General features: G+C 42.0%; 1 protein-coding gene across 1 annotated transcript; it reads left to right on the plus strand.

Annotated features, from left to right (window-relative positions):
- Positions 1-14,346: 14,346 nt before the first annotated feature.
- On the plus strand, positions 14,347-17,334 carry LOC147451976 (uncharacterized). Its single transcript, XM_086517823.1, has 4 exons — positions 14,347-15,198; positions 15,796-15,925; positions 16,024-16,134; positions 16,589-17,334. The coding sequence occupies exons 1-4, from the start codon at positions 14,935-14,937 to the stop codon at positions 17,224-17,226; spliced, it is 1,143 nt and encodes a 380-aa protein (XP_086373949.1). The 5' UTR covers positions 14,347-14,934; the 3' UTR covers positions 17,227-17,334.
- The last annotated feature ends 390 nt before the right edge of the window (positions 17,335-17,724 follow it).

Here is a 17,724-nt window from a genome sequence, read left to right on the forward strand (position 1 = left end):
AAATGCATGCACACTAGGTGTAATGGGCCCTAGTGTCTAGCAAAGGCTGATTTGGAATGGCATGCGTATTCCTCACGTTGTTGCTTATGAAGCATTTTGCACTCTGTGTGCAGTATCTCTATGGGATTACTTTTGGGTCTACTAATCACCAATAGAGGTAATGGCTCGGTTTGGGTGTTTGTGGAGTTTTCAAGTTAACCACGATGGTTATTTCGGACATTGTTGATTCCTTAGCAATGTTATACGATATTGTGATTCCCAGTCATCTGGGAAGACTGTCTGTAAACCATGGGGGAAACACACCTCAGTATTGACAGTTATCCAAAGGGATAGGCAGATTACAAAGTGTAATCTTGGGCTAAAAGATATGAAAAGTGCGTACATTAGCACCAAGCACTCCAATTAATAAGCATTTATTGCTCTACTTGGAGTTTACTTACTATCAGTTAACCCATGGTTGCGACTAAGTTTAGTCTCTTCATGTATAAGTCAGGTTCTCAACCTTGAACACTACTTATGGTGGGGTTGTTTACTGATGAAATTTGAGAACATGTCAAGGACTTACACTTGGCTGATGAGTTATGTGAGCAAGTACTTTCACGGAAAGTGAAAAGCGGTACTCTTACAGGTACATCTTTGTCCTGATAACTCGTTTAGCATGCTCATGTGCGTTCTAAATGGAGTCTACACACTAGATGGTTGCAAATGGACAACAATGTGCAAAATCGAGATGTTATTCTTGATTTCATTGAACCTCTTACTGCACCGTGTTTTCAGTCAAACAAATAGCTGGATCCATAAGGGATACCACGGTGGAAAACATTAGTGTTCTTATGAAGATCCTACCACTTTTGTTTTCGGGGACGAAAACACTTCTCCAAGGGGGGAGTAATGTCGTGCCAAGGGTAGGACTATAGGAGGGCACGGCCCTAGGCAAAGGCCGATGGATACACATGCGGTACACGGGCTATATATAGGAGGGCCAACGGCCTATATATAGGTACGGTTAGGTGGTTAGTGGCATGTCTATCTCCCTATGTCCTTTCACCTTTGTTCTTGCCATTCCATTGTAAGAGAAAACTGCAAGGGATCTCTCTCTCTCTCTCTCTCTCTCTCTCTCTCTCTCTCTAAAAACGCAGCCGTTTTTTGACCTAGTAGACAGCAGTCAACTCTTTTGATCATAACTTCTTCATCCGAACTCCGATTTGGGTGATCTATAGCCTCAATCGAAGAGCACGAAGTCCTCTACGCATTGATGTAAAGACAGAAATTTTCAGAGTTATGGAAGGTGTTTCTATAGCAGCATTTCCGATCTAAACAGGTTCAACAAAATTGATTCTCATCTCCTATTTTACATACAATGTCTTCCGGCACTCGCAAGGGTTCTTCTTCTTCAACAAGGTCCACAACCATTGTGGAAAATGATCCAAAATCTCCTAAGTGTGGAGATAGCAACACAACCACCCAACCAACGACATCGGAAACCATGATCATGGCGTACTTGGTATCATTGCAAGAGACCGTAAACAAACAAGGCGAAGACTTACGAGCACTTGCAATGGAGAATGGCACACTAAGGGTACTTGTGGTTGAGAATGAGAATCTCAAGAGGACACTTGAGATGCAAACAACACGTTTGATGCAACTTGAAGAGGAAGTCAAGGAATGTAAACGCTCTCTTGTGGACTTGAATGCTTTGAAGGAGCGGATGAGCAAAGTAGAGCATGACCATGTATTGAAAGAGGAGAAATTTGACACTATGAGCCGGGATGTATGCGACATGAAAAATGTATGCACAAACAAGTCTTGGGCTGATGTATGTGGTAGCAATGTGGTTTTTAATTCCTCACTCATGCAAGCTATGGTTCAAACAAAGAATGTTGAGAATGTGGATGTGGAGGAGTTGAAGGAACGGGAGCGACGTTCCAAGAACATTGTTATTCGTGGAATTCCCGAAGAGAAGTTAGAGACACCTCCTTCTCTTGCCATTGTTATTGAAGATTTCTTCAAAACCCACTTTGGCATGTCCGGAGTTATGGTCTATGGAGCACATAGAGTGGGGAAGCAAGGAGCTCCTCGCTCGGGAGAACGGCCAATTGTATGCACCATGCCGGATGAGACCAAGCGAAAGATTATCCTTGATAATAGTTGGATCTATTTGACGGATACAAAATGTTTTGTATGTGAAGATCGCACTATTAAGCAACAAAATATGCGTCGCAAGGCATATGAGGAAAAGAATAATAAAAACAAGGAGATATCTCATAAAGAAAATGTGCCTAAGGAGGAGGCAAGTCTCTCAAGCAAACAGGGATGCGTGACCTATGAGACCGAGTTACAATTGAAAATATGCTTTTGGAATTGTAATGGATACCCATGGAATGCGGGGGTTGGCATTGATGAACTAACAAGCAAAGCCGATGTTGTACTTCTTGTTGAAACTTGGGAGCATGATACACAAAGGATTAACGGCTTGGAGGATTACAATGTACATTCATTGATGTGGTCAAAGAATCTCAAGCAACGAAGAGGACAAGGAGAGTTAGCATGTATGCTTAAGAAAGGATTGGAATATTTTGTATCAATTGTGAAAGATGACAAGTACAAACGTTATGTATAGCTGAAAATTATGACACCAAAAAGAGCACCCATTTTTGTAGCCGGTTGCTACATTCCTCATCATGATTCTCCCTTTTATGCTTGCATGGATAGAGATCAACCATTTTCTGATTTGGAAGAGGACATTGCTTATTTCAAAGGTGAAGGTGATGTTATTGTATTTGGGGATATGAATGCTCGCACAAAAACATTGCAACATGATACTCAACAATTTGATATGCCATACATTTCAAGGGAGTTGGAGGAAGTTCACTTGTATGATCGTACTTCAATGGATGAGAAAGAGCCGGATCACTATGGAAAGTTACTTTTACACATGTGTAATAGCACGGATATGCTCATTGCCAATGGTGTATCTTTGCGGAGTGGAACCAATGGATTTACATGTAGGAGACATAATGGGGATAGTGTGATTGACTATATGCTACTCTCTGAAGCCATCATGTATCGCATAAAGAGTTTTATGTTTGGTTAATGGACCCCGGAATCCGACCATCGCATCTCATGTATTGACCTTTCATGTGGAGAAGCAACTAAACATGATAATCTCAGCCAAAGGAAAGAGAAGTTATCACTATGTATGGATTTCAAACGGGCACCAATGTACATTGAAATGGTTGAGCAAAAATTATGGATGACAAAGCTTCAATGTGATGCACCATTGGAAACTAAATGGGAAGCTTTCAAGAAAGCTATTTGTTCTTGTGCGGAAGAATGCTTTGCCATAAAGCATCTCCATGGTATCAACAAAGATAGATCACGCAAAAGGTGGTTTGATAAAGAATGTCAAGATGCTCGAAAGTCCTTGATAAAGCTTGATGCAACTATGGACAAAGACAACTATCAAAGTCATTTGCATACATACAAGGCATTGATTCAAAAGAAGAGAAGAAGATGGGAAGTAAAGCAACAAGAATTTCAAGTCCAAGAAAAGGCACATGCATGTGGAAGATTTTGGAGAAACTTGAGAGGCAAGCGGGTTGAGAATTTTGGTAACTTGAGTCTAGTGGATATGTACACACATTGTAGGCAATTATATGAGCAAGCAAATACTGAAAAAATACCATTTTATGGTTCACTCCCATGTATGCCGTCTTTTTTTACTATTGAGGATGTATGCGGTGGGCTTGAAAAGTTGGCCACTCACAAAGCGGGAGATCTTCAAGGTATCAAGCCGGAGATGATCAAATGGACGGGAGATTTTACCCATGAGTGGATGTGTGATATGTTCAACCTTGCACTTCAACATGGTATGCCTTATGATTGGAGTACTAATTGGGTTAAGCCTTTGCATAAAGGAGGGGATGTAAAGAATGTAAGCAACTACCGGACTATAATGATTGGGCCTCTTATGGAAAAGTTGTTTGGGTGCATAATGGAGATGAAATTGAGTGATTGGGCTGAAGAGAATGACAAGCGTGCAAAGGGACAAGCGGGTTTTCGTCGATGCCATAGCACCATTGATCATCTTGTCACTTTTCGTGTTCTCATGGAGGAAAGTCGATTGAAAGGCAAGCGATTGTATTGTTGTTTTGTGGACTTTAAGAAAGCCTTTGATATGATTCCACGTAACAATTTGTGGAGAAGGATGGAAGAACTCCAAGTGCCAAGTGAGTTTATGCTTGCGGTTTCTCGAATCTATGAGAAGGTGATTTGTCAATTGCGCATGGGAAGAGAAATTTCAGAAATTTTTGTAAGCACTATTGGGGTTAAACAAGGATGTCCATTGTCACCAACTCTCTTTGGTCTATGCATCGATCAATTGGAACAAATGGTACTTGACTTTATGCAAGAAGAAGGCATTGAAGAGGTCACTATTTGCAATGCGGTAATCATGCTTTTGTTGTATGCGGATGATGTAGTGCTTCTAGCACACACTTTAGAAGATGCACAAAAGCTTATGGTTGTCCTTGAGAACTTTTGCTTGCATAGTGGGCTGATTGTAAATGAATCCAAAACAAAGGTTATGCTTGTGAAAACCAACCATAAGGAGAAGCCATGCATTGTGTACAACAACGAGAAACTTGAAGTTGTTGAGAGCTTTAAGTACCTTGGCCTTGAGGTTCCATACAATCACAAGTGGCATGAATGTGCTATCCGTCGTTTGGAAGCGGGAAAGAGAGCATATTATGCATTTGAGAACATGTGTAATGCGGGAAACATCAAGTGTTGGGTTCTCAAGAAGTATCTTTTTGATGCATTGGTGACACCGGTTCTTCTTTATGGAGTTGAAGTGTGGGGCGGGAGCATCTCAAAGTCTACTTGGAAAGAGTTTGAGAATGTCCAAAAGCGTTTTCTTACAAACTTTCTCCAAGTTAAGACACAAACACCATATATGCTCCTACTTCTTGAGTCGGGATCTCTTCCAATTGAGGTTATGGGCATGGAAAGGGTTGTGGAGTACATGATAAAGATGCGTCAGAACCCCTCACATCGACTTCCTACAATTGCATGGGAAGCAAGCAAAAAAGTTCAAAAGACGCATAAAAGCAAGATCTTGAGCACGGGATGGATGCAAGACATAAAGAAGTGGTTTGGGAGATGGGATGCATTACACTTGCTACATGATGCTTCAATTGACTCTCAAGTGAATGAAGCTTTTCTACAACGCCAATGTATTACGGCTTGGGAGAAATCCGGTGGGTCACGCTTCATACATTACACCACCTATATTGCCCCCAACTACAAAACCATGTTCTTCGCTGAGAGAGGAAACCGTACTCACACTTACATGCTTGAGCCTATTCCCTTGTCCGCGATACGCACTATCGCAGCAATTCAGCTTAGCTCCCATTTCCTTCGATGCGAGATAGGGCGTTGGGGCAATGGAGAAGAGTCAAATCGATTGTGCACATTATGCTCACTGCAAGTTCGAGAGTCTGAGTACCACACACTACTAGAGTGCTCAGCTTTTGATCACATCCGAACTTGCTTCTCTCACATTTTCAGCCATAACTTAGACCTACACACTTTCCTCTCCCAGCCAAAGTGTGGGCTCTCCATTGCGACTCTCATCACTACAATTTTGGAGCATCGAGAGTCACTCATCAGCCATACACATACTACATCACATGTAACTTTGGTCCCATAGGTCATATTTGACCTCCGAGGACGATAATAAAATCTATCTATCTCTCTCTCTCTCTCTCTCTCTCTCTCTCTCTCTCTCTCTCTCTCTCTCTCTCTCTCTCTCTCTCTCTCTCTCTCTCTCTATGTGTGTGTGTGTGTGTGTGTGTGTGTGTGGATCATGGCACGTGGGCTCAAAATTAAGAAGGGAACATTGCCTATCGCGCGCCGTTCTCCAATTCTTGTACTCTCTCTCTCTCTCTCTCTCTCTCTCTCTCTCTCTCTCTCTCTCTCTCTCTCTCTCTCTCTCTCTCTCTCTCTCTCTCTCTCTCTCTCTCTCTCTCTCTCTATGTGTGTGTGTGTGTGTGTGTGTGTGTGTGTGTGTGTGTGTGTGTGTGAATCACGGGGCGCGGGCTCAAAATTGAGAAGGGAACATAGTCTATCGCGCGCTGTGCTCCAATTAGTGTATCCCCCCCCCTCTGTGTGTGTGTGTGTGTGTGTGTATGTGTGTGTGTTCCTCTTTCAAACACAAGAAACACTCAAAAACACTATCTCTCACTTTCTCTCTCTCTCTCTCTCTCTCTCTCTCTCTCTCTCTCTCTCTCTTCTGCATCAACAAACACTCTGGAAATACCTCTCTTGGTAGATAGAAGTGGTTTGAAATGAGTATACAAGGCGAATTCCCCTAAGTGTTGCTTCCAATTGGTTGAAAACACTTGAAGGAGTTCATTTGCTGTTCACTCTGTGTCCTCGGTAATATCAGTTGTGCGCCTTGGTTGCAGAGGTCGTCTTGGATGATGCAAATCTCTTTGGTTAGGTCTAGGTCTCTCTCTCTCTCTCTCTCTCTCTCTCTCTCTCTCTCTCTCTCTCTCATCATGAATCCAAGTGTGCATTCTTTATTGTGGTCGTACCAACCATTTATTGCATGTCTTGCTAACCCGTGTAGAATAATATTCGACGTGCTTTGTGAATAACGCTAACAGTAATTTCTATTATTGTATGAAAGAGAGAGAGAGAGAGAGAGAGAGATAAACCCTAAATCCGCACACCGTGATCCACTTTTTAAAGTGTACAAGGTTTTTTTCCTGGAGTATAAAATTCTTTGATGTTTTGGTAGCTATTACTGTGTATAAAAGCCAATCAAGTGGATCACGGCGCGCCAGTTGTTTTGTGGAGTTTTGCTTATGTACTCCGCGCACCGTGATCCACTGATTGGCTTTTACTCTTCACAATTATAGAGAAATTTTACATTTGATCAATCATATGCAGAGCAAAAGTTTAGTGACCCTTCACACAAACCATCAAAAGATGCACATATGCTAATCATCTTGTGTTATTGTCTTTATGATTAGTAGAAAATAATTGTGAGATACCTAGCTATTGTTTTTTGAAAACTTATATGATCATGTGGTGCTCTTAATTTTATTTATGTTTGAAAAAACTTATATTTCTCAGTATGAAATAAATGGCAGGATTAAGATCTCATAGGAGGAAGAGGCAGAAAATAGATTCCAAGCGCCTCGTTGGCCAAGAAAACGTTCCGAGAAGACTACGGGAGCTGTTAAAAACTTCAATGAAGAGGAATGTAGACTTCACAAAACCCATTGATATATCTGGTGCTGAGTTTGAAGAAGCTTGATACTGATCCATTTGTCAAAATGGAGTCCCCTTCTACTCCAAAATTTACTTTACTAAACTCACTAGAGATGTGGATTTTTCAGCACCTACTTTGCAGAGTGCCCAATGTGTTGCAATAATCCCAAAGAAAAAAGAGACGGTTATCTATGAAGACCCTACAGTGATTGATGAAAGGCTTTTAGATTTTGCAGTTTCTTTTGGGACTGGTGATAAGTTTGACTTGGTCTCCTTATTTTTAATGCTCCATTTAATCTTGATGTGTTTATAGCTGAACAGACTGAACACTTGAAGCTGGAACGAGAGAAGTTTGAGCTTCACACTCAAGAGGGCAGGCTTAATGTTGGTGAAATGGTGGTAGTCCATTTAAAAAACTGTGATCCTAAAAAGCAGTCTTACAAGAAGTACAATCAGCTGCCTCTTATTTACAGTACCCATTGGTGCAGCTTACATGAACGGGAGTGCAAGCTGGTTCAAGAATCCTTTGGATTTCTAATATTTTTAAGTGGATTATTTATACAAGTCTTATGAAAGATCCTAAGGAGGTCATGGAGGAACACGATTTACAAGCAGATGAAAAAGAGGAAAAGGATGAGGAATATATTGAAGTGGCAAAGATAGAGGAGTCCATTGATCTTGAAGAAGAAGTAAAAGAGGTGGAACGAAGCAATCTTTTCTCAGTGAAAACGTCAAATATCAAGCTACCTCTAGATGTGTCAGGTTTCAATGAGCGGCAAGCCACCTTAATGCTACCAGGAGTGCCAGAGTTTAAATTTAGAGATGGTCATACATTTTCCTTCATGATATACAAAGTATTTTTTGTTTACGGGAGGACTTTGCACTGGCCACTATCTCCAAGTATCAGGAGGAGAGGAATGGATTTATTTCAGATGGACAGTAGTGATGACGAGGCAATGGAGATCTCATGTAACCCACTGGACTGCCTTAAACTGTGCTTTGAAAAGGCAAAAAAGTATAAAGAAAGCCTTCCTCATGAAGCCACATTTCAAAATATTCAAAATAATCTCAAGCCATCAACTAGTAATCAGGATATGGAGGCTTCATTTAAGCGACCAACACAGGAGTCAACCGGATCAGTCAACCTATGGAAGACTGAGCTTTTTTTGCAAGATGAGAGTTTCATGGTATAACATCCTGTCCCCCCCCCCCCCCCCCCCCCCACACACACACACCCCTCTCTCTCTCTCTCTCTCTCTCTCTCTCTCTCTATCTATCTATCTTCTTCTTCTTCTTCTCTCTCACACACACACACACTCTTCTTTTGTTTACAATCATGGATTGCTGAAAAGGACGACTTTCTTTGTCGTCAAAGAAGACAGTTCCATCGCAGGGATGCAGCTCTAGGACAATATCTTCCTAGTCTATGTGAGGCACCCATCCTAATCTTCCACAACGGAATGTCACAAGAGGGGAATACTACAACATATGCTTTCAAGACATGATCTCGCTTCTTAGGTGGTCCAATGCTGCCACAAAATGCAAACAAAGTTATCCTCTTTGGGAGAGCATGTTTTGGTTACTCACGAGGATATATTGGGGGTCGTGTAGCATACTACTACACATACACAGCAATGGAATTATCTTTAAGGAAACAAAACCCTACTGAACTCTTAGAGTATGGCAAACATTTAATGATCAGATACAAGGGCGAGGTTCCAAATGATATTTGCAAATTATCAAAAGTTTGAAATAGTTGTGGTACATATTGAATTTAATTCTACAGCCATTTGTGATACATCCGATCATCTAAACTCTAATTTGCTTGTTCCACCGATGATTGGCATATTGCATTGTCTCCCTCCACCTCATTTCACTTTCAAGAGCACTTGAGTTGTTGAATGCGTCTGCTCACTTTCTTTTTTGAAGTTGTAAATGTCTGATTGACTGTACGGTTGCTGAAGAGGCCAATACTTGCTTTTGTTGCATGTGGTGAATGATTCTGCGATAAAACCACTGAAATAACTCCTTCAGACTGTTTGCCTTATTTCGAGAGCCTCCATGCTGTGTGTATCTGAAGTAGGCATTTCTAGCCATGTAATGAGACTTCTCCAAGCCCTGGGTGTTCCATATACCTGGATCCCATACTTTTGGATGAAGTATGGCAAATGATTAAAAATAATGTGCTGCAAAATAAGAAATTTATTTAGAAATTTAAACACAAACTTAGTACTTTGACTATCTGAGGTGCTTTGAATTTACCATGTAATGAGTGATTTGAATTTCAGTCCATGCTGTCTTCAAGGATTTTTTCAATAGAGCTGAAGGTTCTGTTTAAACTTACTGAGATTATCCTGCAACCAATCATCATTCTCACACATTTGAAATAATGTGTCAATGGAACGCCACACATCACCCTTTGCATTGCGAGTTGTTGGCTCTTGGTCTGTCACTGCTAAATGAAGTTTTTTCCAGTGCATATACTCAACTTTGCTAATGTAGGTAGAGTGATATACTCTCCCTCGCTTTGTTAGCTTCACATCTTTCATACCTTAAGGTTTAGATAGAAAACGGCGTGCCTTGACCCCACCTACTGATGGTTTGCAGGGTACATCTTTCTCATTGGTTGACCTCTTTTCGTCCCGCTGGATTTTCACATTATCCCCATGTAGACCAATATCTGACAAAACTAGTTTTAAAGCCTCTAGAGCAACCTGTCGTTCAGCTGACTTTTTGATTTTTCAAGCAAACCCAATATACAGATATGCCAACTTCTCTACAATTCGGGAGAGACCATGCATTGTACAAATATGGACATTAGCAAGTGGTATATCCAGAACTGGTCGAAAATTAGAGTCTTGATTGTGAACTTGAAAGTCTCCTCTCCCATCTACAGCCAGTACCTCTCCTCAATTCATTTGCCTATCAATGATATCTGGAATAGGGGTTTGATGGAACACCCAAATTAAAATATCATGGTCTTCTTTCTTTACCTGCAAGATTAATCCTTATGAGATACGAAAAATAAATCTATAATTTAGATACAAGATAGGGCTTGCTAGAGCTGCAAAATTGAAAATAATTGGATTACTTGAAATGCATCAAGCCACCATATGTTTGTTTCTAATTGAACATTGAAGTATGAAGGGTCATCAGTGGGACATTTGGAAAGAGCCCTATTCATTAATGTGATTATATCTCGCTCTAGCTTCTTCTCTTTAAGAATCTCACACTCATCTAGCTTCAAAACAAAATATAGAACGCCACCTGTCTCTTCGAATGTGATATTGTAGAACTCTACCATTCTAGTTTGCAACAAAGTCAGGTCCATGAAGATATTGTTGTACTCATCATAAGTGACAGTAGTTCCCTGTGAGCTATAAATACCTTGAATATGAAATGGACATACAATAAAGTCGGTCTGTTCCTTATTGAGCTGGAGTCTTTGCTTCCAAACACTTGCAGTTGTTGGTAAAAGCTTAGACTTTATTCCCTTCTTCATAAACATGGAAGAGATAGACCGTTGAATAGCTAAGTAACCTCTTTTACTAACGCCAAGGGAGTCCAATGTACCCTGTAATTGCTTTGCATGCACTGCATTCTTTGAAATGAATCTGTCAACGATATCTCGTTGCAAAACCTTAAACTTTTTGTCATGCATTATATCCTTTGCAAGACCACTAGTTATCAATGGCTTTAACTGCTTTTCTACATTGGCCTTCGGGTCTATGTTTTCTATAAAGAAAACATAACTAACATAAGCAAAAACTTAGATTAGTTTGAATTAATTATACAGTTTACAATGCTCACCTCAATGCTTGGATTATTTTCTTAAAGCCACCAGAGCCTACCTTTAATGTTTCAAGATTCCGTAGTTTCTTCTTTTGCACACAAGTGCTTAACATTGTCTCTTTGTTTTGTAATGTCCATACCTTTGTTCGCAAGACCTGTGGTTCCTGTGTGCACAGTCTTTTGGTCCTCATAATGCAAGTTAGAAAGTCTCTGAATCTCATCTGCTTGGTGCTTCACCATGTCTTTATAAGTTCCGGATTTGCTGTTTAGAGCTTTACAATAGCCAAGCAATCCATTCTCTCCATTACCTGCAAAGGTCAATAAGTTAGTGGGATTTGAAAATGCAGGGAAAGCATTGGTCATGGGATTCAATGGATAGAGTGAGCCTTTTGTCCAAATATCTAAGTGTTTTGCTCCCTCTGCTCTGAGTCTCTCTATCATGATCGGTGTCGCCTCGCTTACACAGTGGCGTATATTGGGGATCCAAGTCAATGTGTATATATGGAAGGGTCTTTTAAGGAGGACATTTGTGGAGGTGGAAGAAGAATCCATGTATGCAATAATGCAAGAAAGGGAGGATTTCTTTGAGGTCAGGGCACAAACAGTGAGAGAGTAAGGAGAGAGCAGGTTTGGAAGGATACGTCTTTTTTCTTTAGTCATACATTCCACGTACAGGAAACTCCTTCCAATTCTACGACGTTCATTAAATGCAACTGAAAACGATTTATTCTTCAATCATCACGGCCGTTATGACGTTGTGGAAAGAATCTACTTGTAAGTGCACTTTTTGAATGGTTATTCCAAGTTTACAATTGTTTTTACCACACCTATTTTCCAAAGAGAGAAAGTCAAGATTCTTTTTTTCTTAGAAGGCTCTCCAAATGACCTCCGAAATTTCCTAATGAGCAAACATTTCCTTTTGTTCAGTACTTGCTTAAGCTAGATGTTGTGTAACATGTGTTTTTTCCTTGAATCAGTCATCATAGACAAATGATATGGTGAAACTCTGTCATACGCTAAAAGACAGCATTTTTCGTATTGTGTCAAAATGCTTGCAATCCCTAGCCGCCCTAGCCCCTGGCTAATTTCCATTATACATAGCAATCCTTTCTAGATTGTGCATATAAAGGATTAATTGTGCATCTGAGATGTAGGCTAGGCTGAGCGACAATTGTGACCTCCTCATTATTTACATTGTAACACAGCAACCTCCCGGCTTGAGCCCTTGCTACCAATTTAACGCGCATGCAGGGTACCCGACCATAGCAAACACATTAGTGGTGTACAAATATGTGTGTGTGTGTGTGTGTGTGTGTGTGTGTGTGTGTGTGTGTGTGTGTGTGTGTGTGTGTGTGTGTGTGTGTGTGTGTGTGTGTGTGTGAGAGAGAGAGAGAGAGAGGGTAACTGTTGTGTCTGGGGAGTGCAGTCTCCTAATTGATGACGGAGTGATGTGTGGGCAATGTACAAGTTTTGCATATATTCTGTATTATTAATAGGCTTGCTTTTTTTGCCTTTAAAATCCCAATAATAATGAGCGTTTGGTTATTTGGTCTTACAACCCCCTCGGAGGCTAGTGGGTGCAACACAATGTGCCTCGTGGTTTCTTTCCTAGCAGTAGCCTTTGCCTCTACATTTGCGCTTTAGCAGCCCCTAGTGGGTGTTTTGTGCACCTTGCTCAGTGATTCCAACTGTCAAGGTCGCTTTCTCTTTCGCAAGTCAGTAGTGGCCCTCATGGTGGCTCTCTCTGCTTGCTGCAATGCCAGGCTGCACACGATTACCGGTCCCCCTGCCTTGCCGATGATAGCCCCCCATTGTACAACATGTCAAAAAGGATATGAATGCATGAGATCATGGCAGTGTTGCTTTTTTATCAACTTGCCAAGGAGTCAAATCATGAGACATATATGTTCATCTTTGAAGGACAAGGCATCAAGAATCTAGCCTTATGGAGCTCTACTTTCAGTTGTCACCATAGAAGAGATCATACCCAGATCCATATTGGCCCCTCTTCTCTCTTTTCCTTCATCAGTAGGCTAAACACTTTTCTACCTTTTGTGGCAATAGAGACAATCAACTGCAAGAGAGAGAGAGAGAGAGAGAAAGAGAGCAGCAATATTACTTAGAAGGGGGAAGACAAACCGCAAGTTCAAGGCTTGAGATCAAAGGGCGACCTGCATTCGCAGTACCACCTGACTTAATTGTCGCCTTGCATCCTTGTCTTGCCTTGTGTGCCGCGAACACGGATTGTCTTTCGATAAACGAGTTTTGGGCATTCTTTTCCTCTCATTTGAAAAGATAATTGTGAGACCCTTGTTAAAAATAAGGGGTGTGTCATTGACCTGTGTATGTTGGGTCGGTGTTGATTGATTGGCTGACAGGGGTTTTGGTAGCGCTATTGTTGGAGATTGTGTCTTGAGGTTGGCCTTGGGCATTGTGCTCTCCATGCATTGTTGAATGGCTAGGGAGGGGTGAGGTTGGTCAATAGCCCCGTGGCGAGTGGTTATTGGCTTGCCAGTGTCCCTAGGTAGCTTCCCATGTGCTCTGTAGTATTGTCTTGTGGCCCACCTCTTCTTTTCTATCAATAGGCTTGCTTTTTTTTATTGGTGTCTTTTTTTTTCATTTTTGCCTCGTTTTTTCTCCTTTAATTATGTCCTCACGATTTTTAAAGATCTGAATAGAGGCGAATTTTCAATAGATGCCGACGAAGGTGCTGGGAAAAAATTCAAAAAAAAACAACACTTGATGCGATCGAAGGTAGAGGTGTCAGCGAGGCAGAGAGCAGTTGAGGAAAGGGAGGGTTGGGGTTAAGTGCTGCGTGTAGAAGTTGATGCAGAAGTGTTTCTTTTTTTATATATATACATGCAAAAGTTTGTGGGCACCAAAATCCCTTGGGTGAGGTGGTTACTCCAACTTGTTCAAAATCGTGTATGCGTTCATGATCTGAGTTCGATTCTCTTTAGGAGTTTTGGGGAGTGTTTGACTGGTGCCTACGCACGGGTTAGTCGAGGCCTCAATCGGGATCGACAAAAATTCCACGTAATAAAACCACGAATCTACATATGTATCAACGATTTGAAAAAAGAAAATATTTTCAAAAGATAGAATATTGACTATGCGAAGGCTTTTTGGTAAGTTTGCATGGCACCAAAGTGGAGTCTGCATGGAGCCCTTGAGTGCATTAATTCGGGTTACAGGTGTTGCTGTCTGGTGGTCATGCACTGCTGTTATGCAGAGAGGCAAGGGTAATTGGGGATGAGGCGAGGACAGGGGCTGCCGTTGCGACATTGCTGGCCGAGGGCTACTATCATGCATGGAGGTGAGGGGTGGGAAGACTCTCTCTCTCTCTCTCTCTCTCTCTCTCTCTCTCGATATTCACTCTTCCCTCACACCCTCCCTCCCATTCGCCTCTTATGCAGCCACGCATCGTTTGCCACTGCGTCATCTGCTCAGCTTGTGTGTAGGCAGAAGAGTAGGCCAGCAAAAATAGGAGGTGTATAGGCGAGCATAGAAGGAGGACAGAAGCAGTGAGGCACTGGCAGGGCTTGACGAAGACGCCAGTAGTAGATTTCCCTTCAGTAGCTGGAAGAGCCGTGAGAAATATTTCCAACGCATATTGTTTTGGCTCTAAATTGATTGGTGACTCGTGACTCGTGAGGTTTAAGCTTTTGGGCTTTTCGAAGTAGATCTGTTTTTTTTAACTAAGTTAAGCCCACGCTGGATGCTTTCGATTGGCTACTTTAACTTGGACGTTTGACTGCGTGTTTTCCTAGAAGAAGAAAAAGCAACTCTCCTTGACAGAGAGAGAGTTCAAATTCAAACGTGCTTTTGTGTTTGTGACTCAGAGAGAGAGAGAGAGAGAGAGAGATGGAGCGCCTGCAATGGTGGTTGGTGGTGGTGGCGGCGATGGTGGTGGTTGCTGAAGGAGGGGCTGCGCGTGTAAGTGAGGTGCAGGTGAGAGAGTTTGGGAGGGTGAAGGAGGGGCGAGTGGTGGTGGCCACGCTGAGGCGGGGACCTGTGCTCGTGGAGGTCATCAACTGGGGCGCCCGCATCATCCAGCTCCACCTTCCTGATGCTCACGCCCACACTTCCGATGTGGTGCTTGGCTTCGACAACTTCAAAGCCTACCAGGTGCGTTCTCTCTCTCTCTCTCTCTCTCTCTCTCTCTCTCTCTCTCTCTCTCACACACACAGCCCACGAATTGTTCCCACCTGGATAAACCTCCTTTCCCATTGTTTCTCGTGTGTGTGTGTGTGTGTGTGTGTGTTGGGGGGGGGGGGGGGGGGGGGAGCCATGTGATTGTCTACCCCACCCCATGCTAACAATCCCTTGGCGCCAACCACACCCTGCTAGGTATGTGGTCCCTCTCTTTGTTACCTAGCAAGGTGTGGTTAGGGCCAAGGGATCACTATCAAGGGACAACTGCATGCCCCAACCCAATGCTCGATAAAACCTAGGTATGTGTCCTATAAATTGTCAAGTTTACTTCGAAGTTTTAAATTAAAAGGTTTAAAAAACCAACACAATTTTGAAGAAAGTCACTGTAAAAACCTTCAAACATAGTCAATTCACCTCTGGAATTTTCCACATGTTGGTTTTTTCAAGCACTGCAGGCCCAACCATATCTTTCTTCTCAAGGAAAAACTCGTGATGTGATAAACCACAAGGTGGGAATTTTAATGTAATATATCAAACAATGAATCATGTGCATTGGTATTGTGCTTGCAGAATGCGAGTGGCAACCCTTACTTTGGCGCCATTGTGGGGCGTGTGGCCAATCGAATTGCAGGAGGTAGCTTCGAATTGGACAATGTACACTACAACATCTCCAAGAATGAAGGCAACAACACCCTTCACGGTACACTCTCCACCCTTCTCTACTATTATTATGATAAAGGATGGGGGCCTTCCATTCCATTAAAAAATTATTCAAGGTGTACTTTGGATTTTGTTTAGGTGGAAAGATTGGGTTCGACAAGGTTCTTTGGGACACCGAGGTGATAGTCGATAAAGTCAACGCTAGTCAATACGTGCAATTCACCTACAATAGTTATGATGGAGAACAAGGTAACTATCCTTCCTAAAAAACACCATAAACATAACGTAGAGTTGTTTTTGATAGACTCCTATCCAAAAACTGTTGGGGATCCAATGGTTTATAATTGGCCAAGTGGTTCCCTTTGGGAGTATCATTTTCAAAGGCTTCATTAGGCTAGCCAAGTAAACATACCTTTCAAGAAGGGTACCCTGCATGGAGTTGTTGAATGTGTGTGTGTGTGTGTGTGTGTGTGTGTGTGTGTGTGTGTGTGTGTGTGTGTGTGAGAGAGAGAGAGAGAGAGAGAGAGAGAGAGAGAGGAAACTCTATCCCCCAATTGTGGTAGATTGGTTATCCAAGTTCCCTTTAGAGTATCAGATCTTGAGTTCAATACTTGTCGAATAGATTGTTGAGGTCTCTTAGGATTGTTCTAACAACGTCAAATTTATCTTCATCCTTAGCAAGTAACCCTTATTTGCATTTCAGGTTTTCCAGGAGATGTGAAAGTACAAGTTACATACAGATTGACAAGTGACATGGACTTGCTCGTGCACATGACAGGGAAGGTGGGCAACAAGAGCACTCCATTGAACCTAGCACAACACACATATTGGAACCTAGGAGGACATAATAGTGGCACAATACTGAACAACACAATCCAAATAGTTGGCGACAAAATAACACAAGTGGATGATAGCCTAATACCAACAGGGCAACTAAAGAAAGTTGCAGGGACACCATATGACTTCAGAATGCCAAGAGTGATAGGGAGCCAGATAGATGAAGTCAAAGTAGGGTATGACATAAATTATCAGCTGAAGCGGGGGAAGGCGATGAAGGTATTGGGAGGGACGTACGTCCATCTTGCAGCGAAGGTAAGGGACCCAAAGAGCTCAAGGGCAATGGAGGTATACACCAACCAAGTGGGCGTACAATTCTATACAGGCAATTATCTGGATGGCATTGTGGGGAAAGGGGGTGTGATGTATAAAATGCATGATGCATTATGCTTGGAAACACAAGGCTTCCCCGATGCTGTCCACCATCCCAACTTCCCCTCCATCATCGTCCCCGCCCACCATGAATACCAGCACATCATGCTCTTCCGATTCTCTGTTGAATAAGTGCTGTCCCCTATTTTGTTGATTGAACTCTAATTGTAAAGCTGTAAAGGGTAGCACGTTTTGCCCGTAGTATTGCACAGAACCATGAAAGAGTTACTTTACTAGCCACCTCTCTCTCTCTCTACATCATTGGGTATATGTTCCCTATTACTTTAAAAGTTTTCCTGTCGAAAGCTCTCACTCTACACACAGATGTCATCATGATAAGGTGCAGCCTTGCCTATAATAACTAGGTGCTATCCGACTGTGTGATGGGTGTGCACAATTGCATTGAACGACTACATTGAAGCTAGAATTAGCCACAAACATGTTGAATCTAACTTTAAACGTGGTCTTGTGAGATGTGAACTAGCTATGAATTAGGCATGAACTTTGCAAATTGTGTGTACTACATGTCTGTTAGTGTGAACTCAATAAATGCCATCCCTACCAAGGCTCGATTGATTCTCAAAATCTGGATAATGCTTGCTACATGTAAAACAGATGCTCCCTCTCTGA

The sequence above is a fragment of the Adiantum capillus-veneris genome, chromosome 8, assembly GCF_014529385.1.
Source record: "Adiantum capillus-veneris isolate H3 chromosome 8, ASM1452938v2, whole genome shotgun sequence".
NCBI classification, from domain to species: domain Eukaryota; kingdom Viridiplantae; phylum Streptophyta; class Polypodiopsida; order Polypodiales; family Pteridaceae; genus Adiantum; species Adiantum capillus-veneris.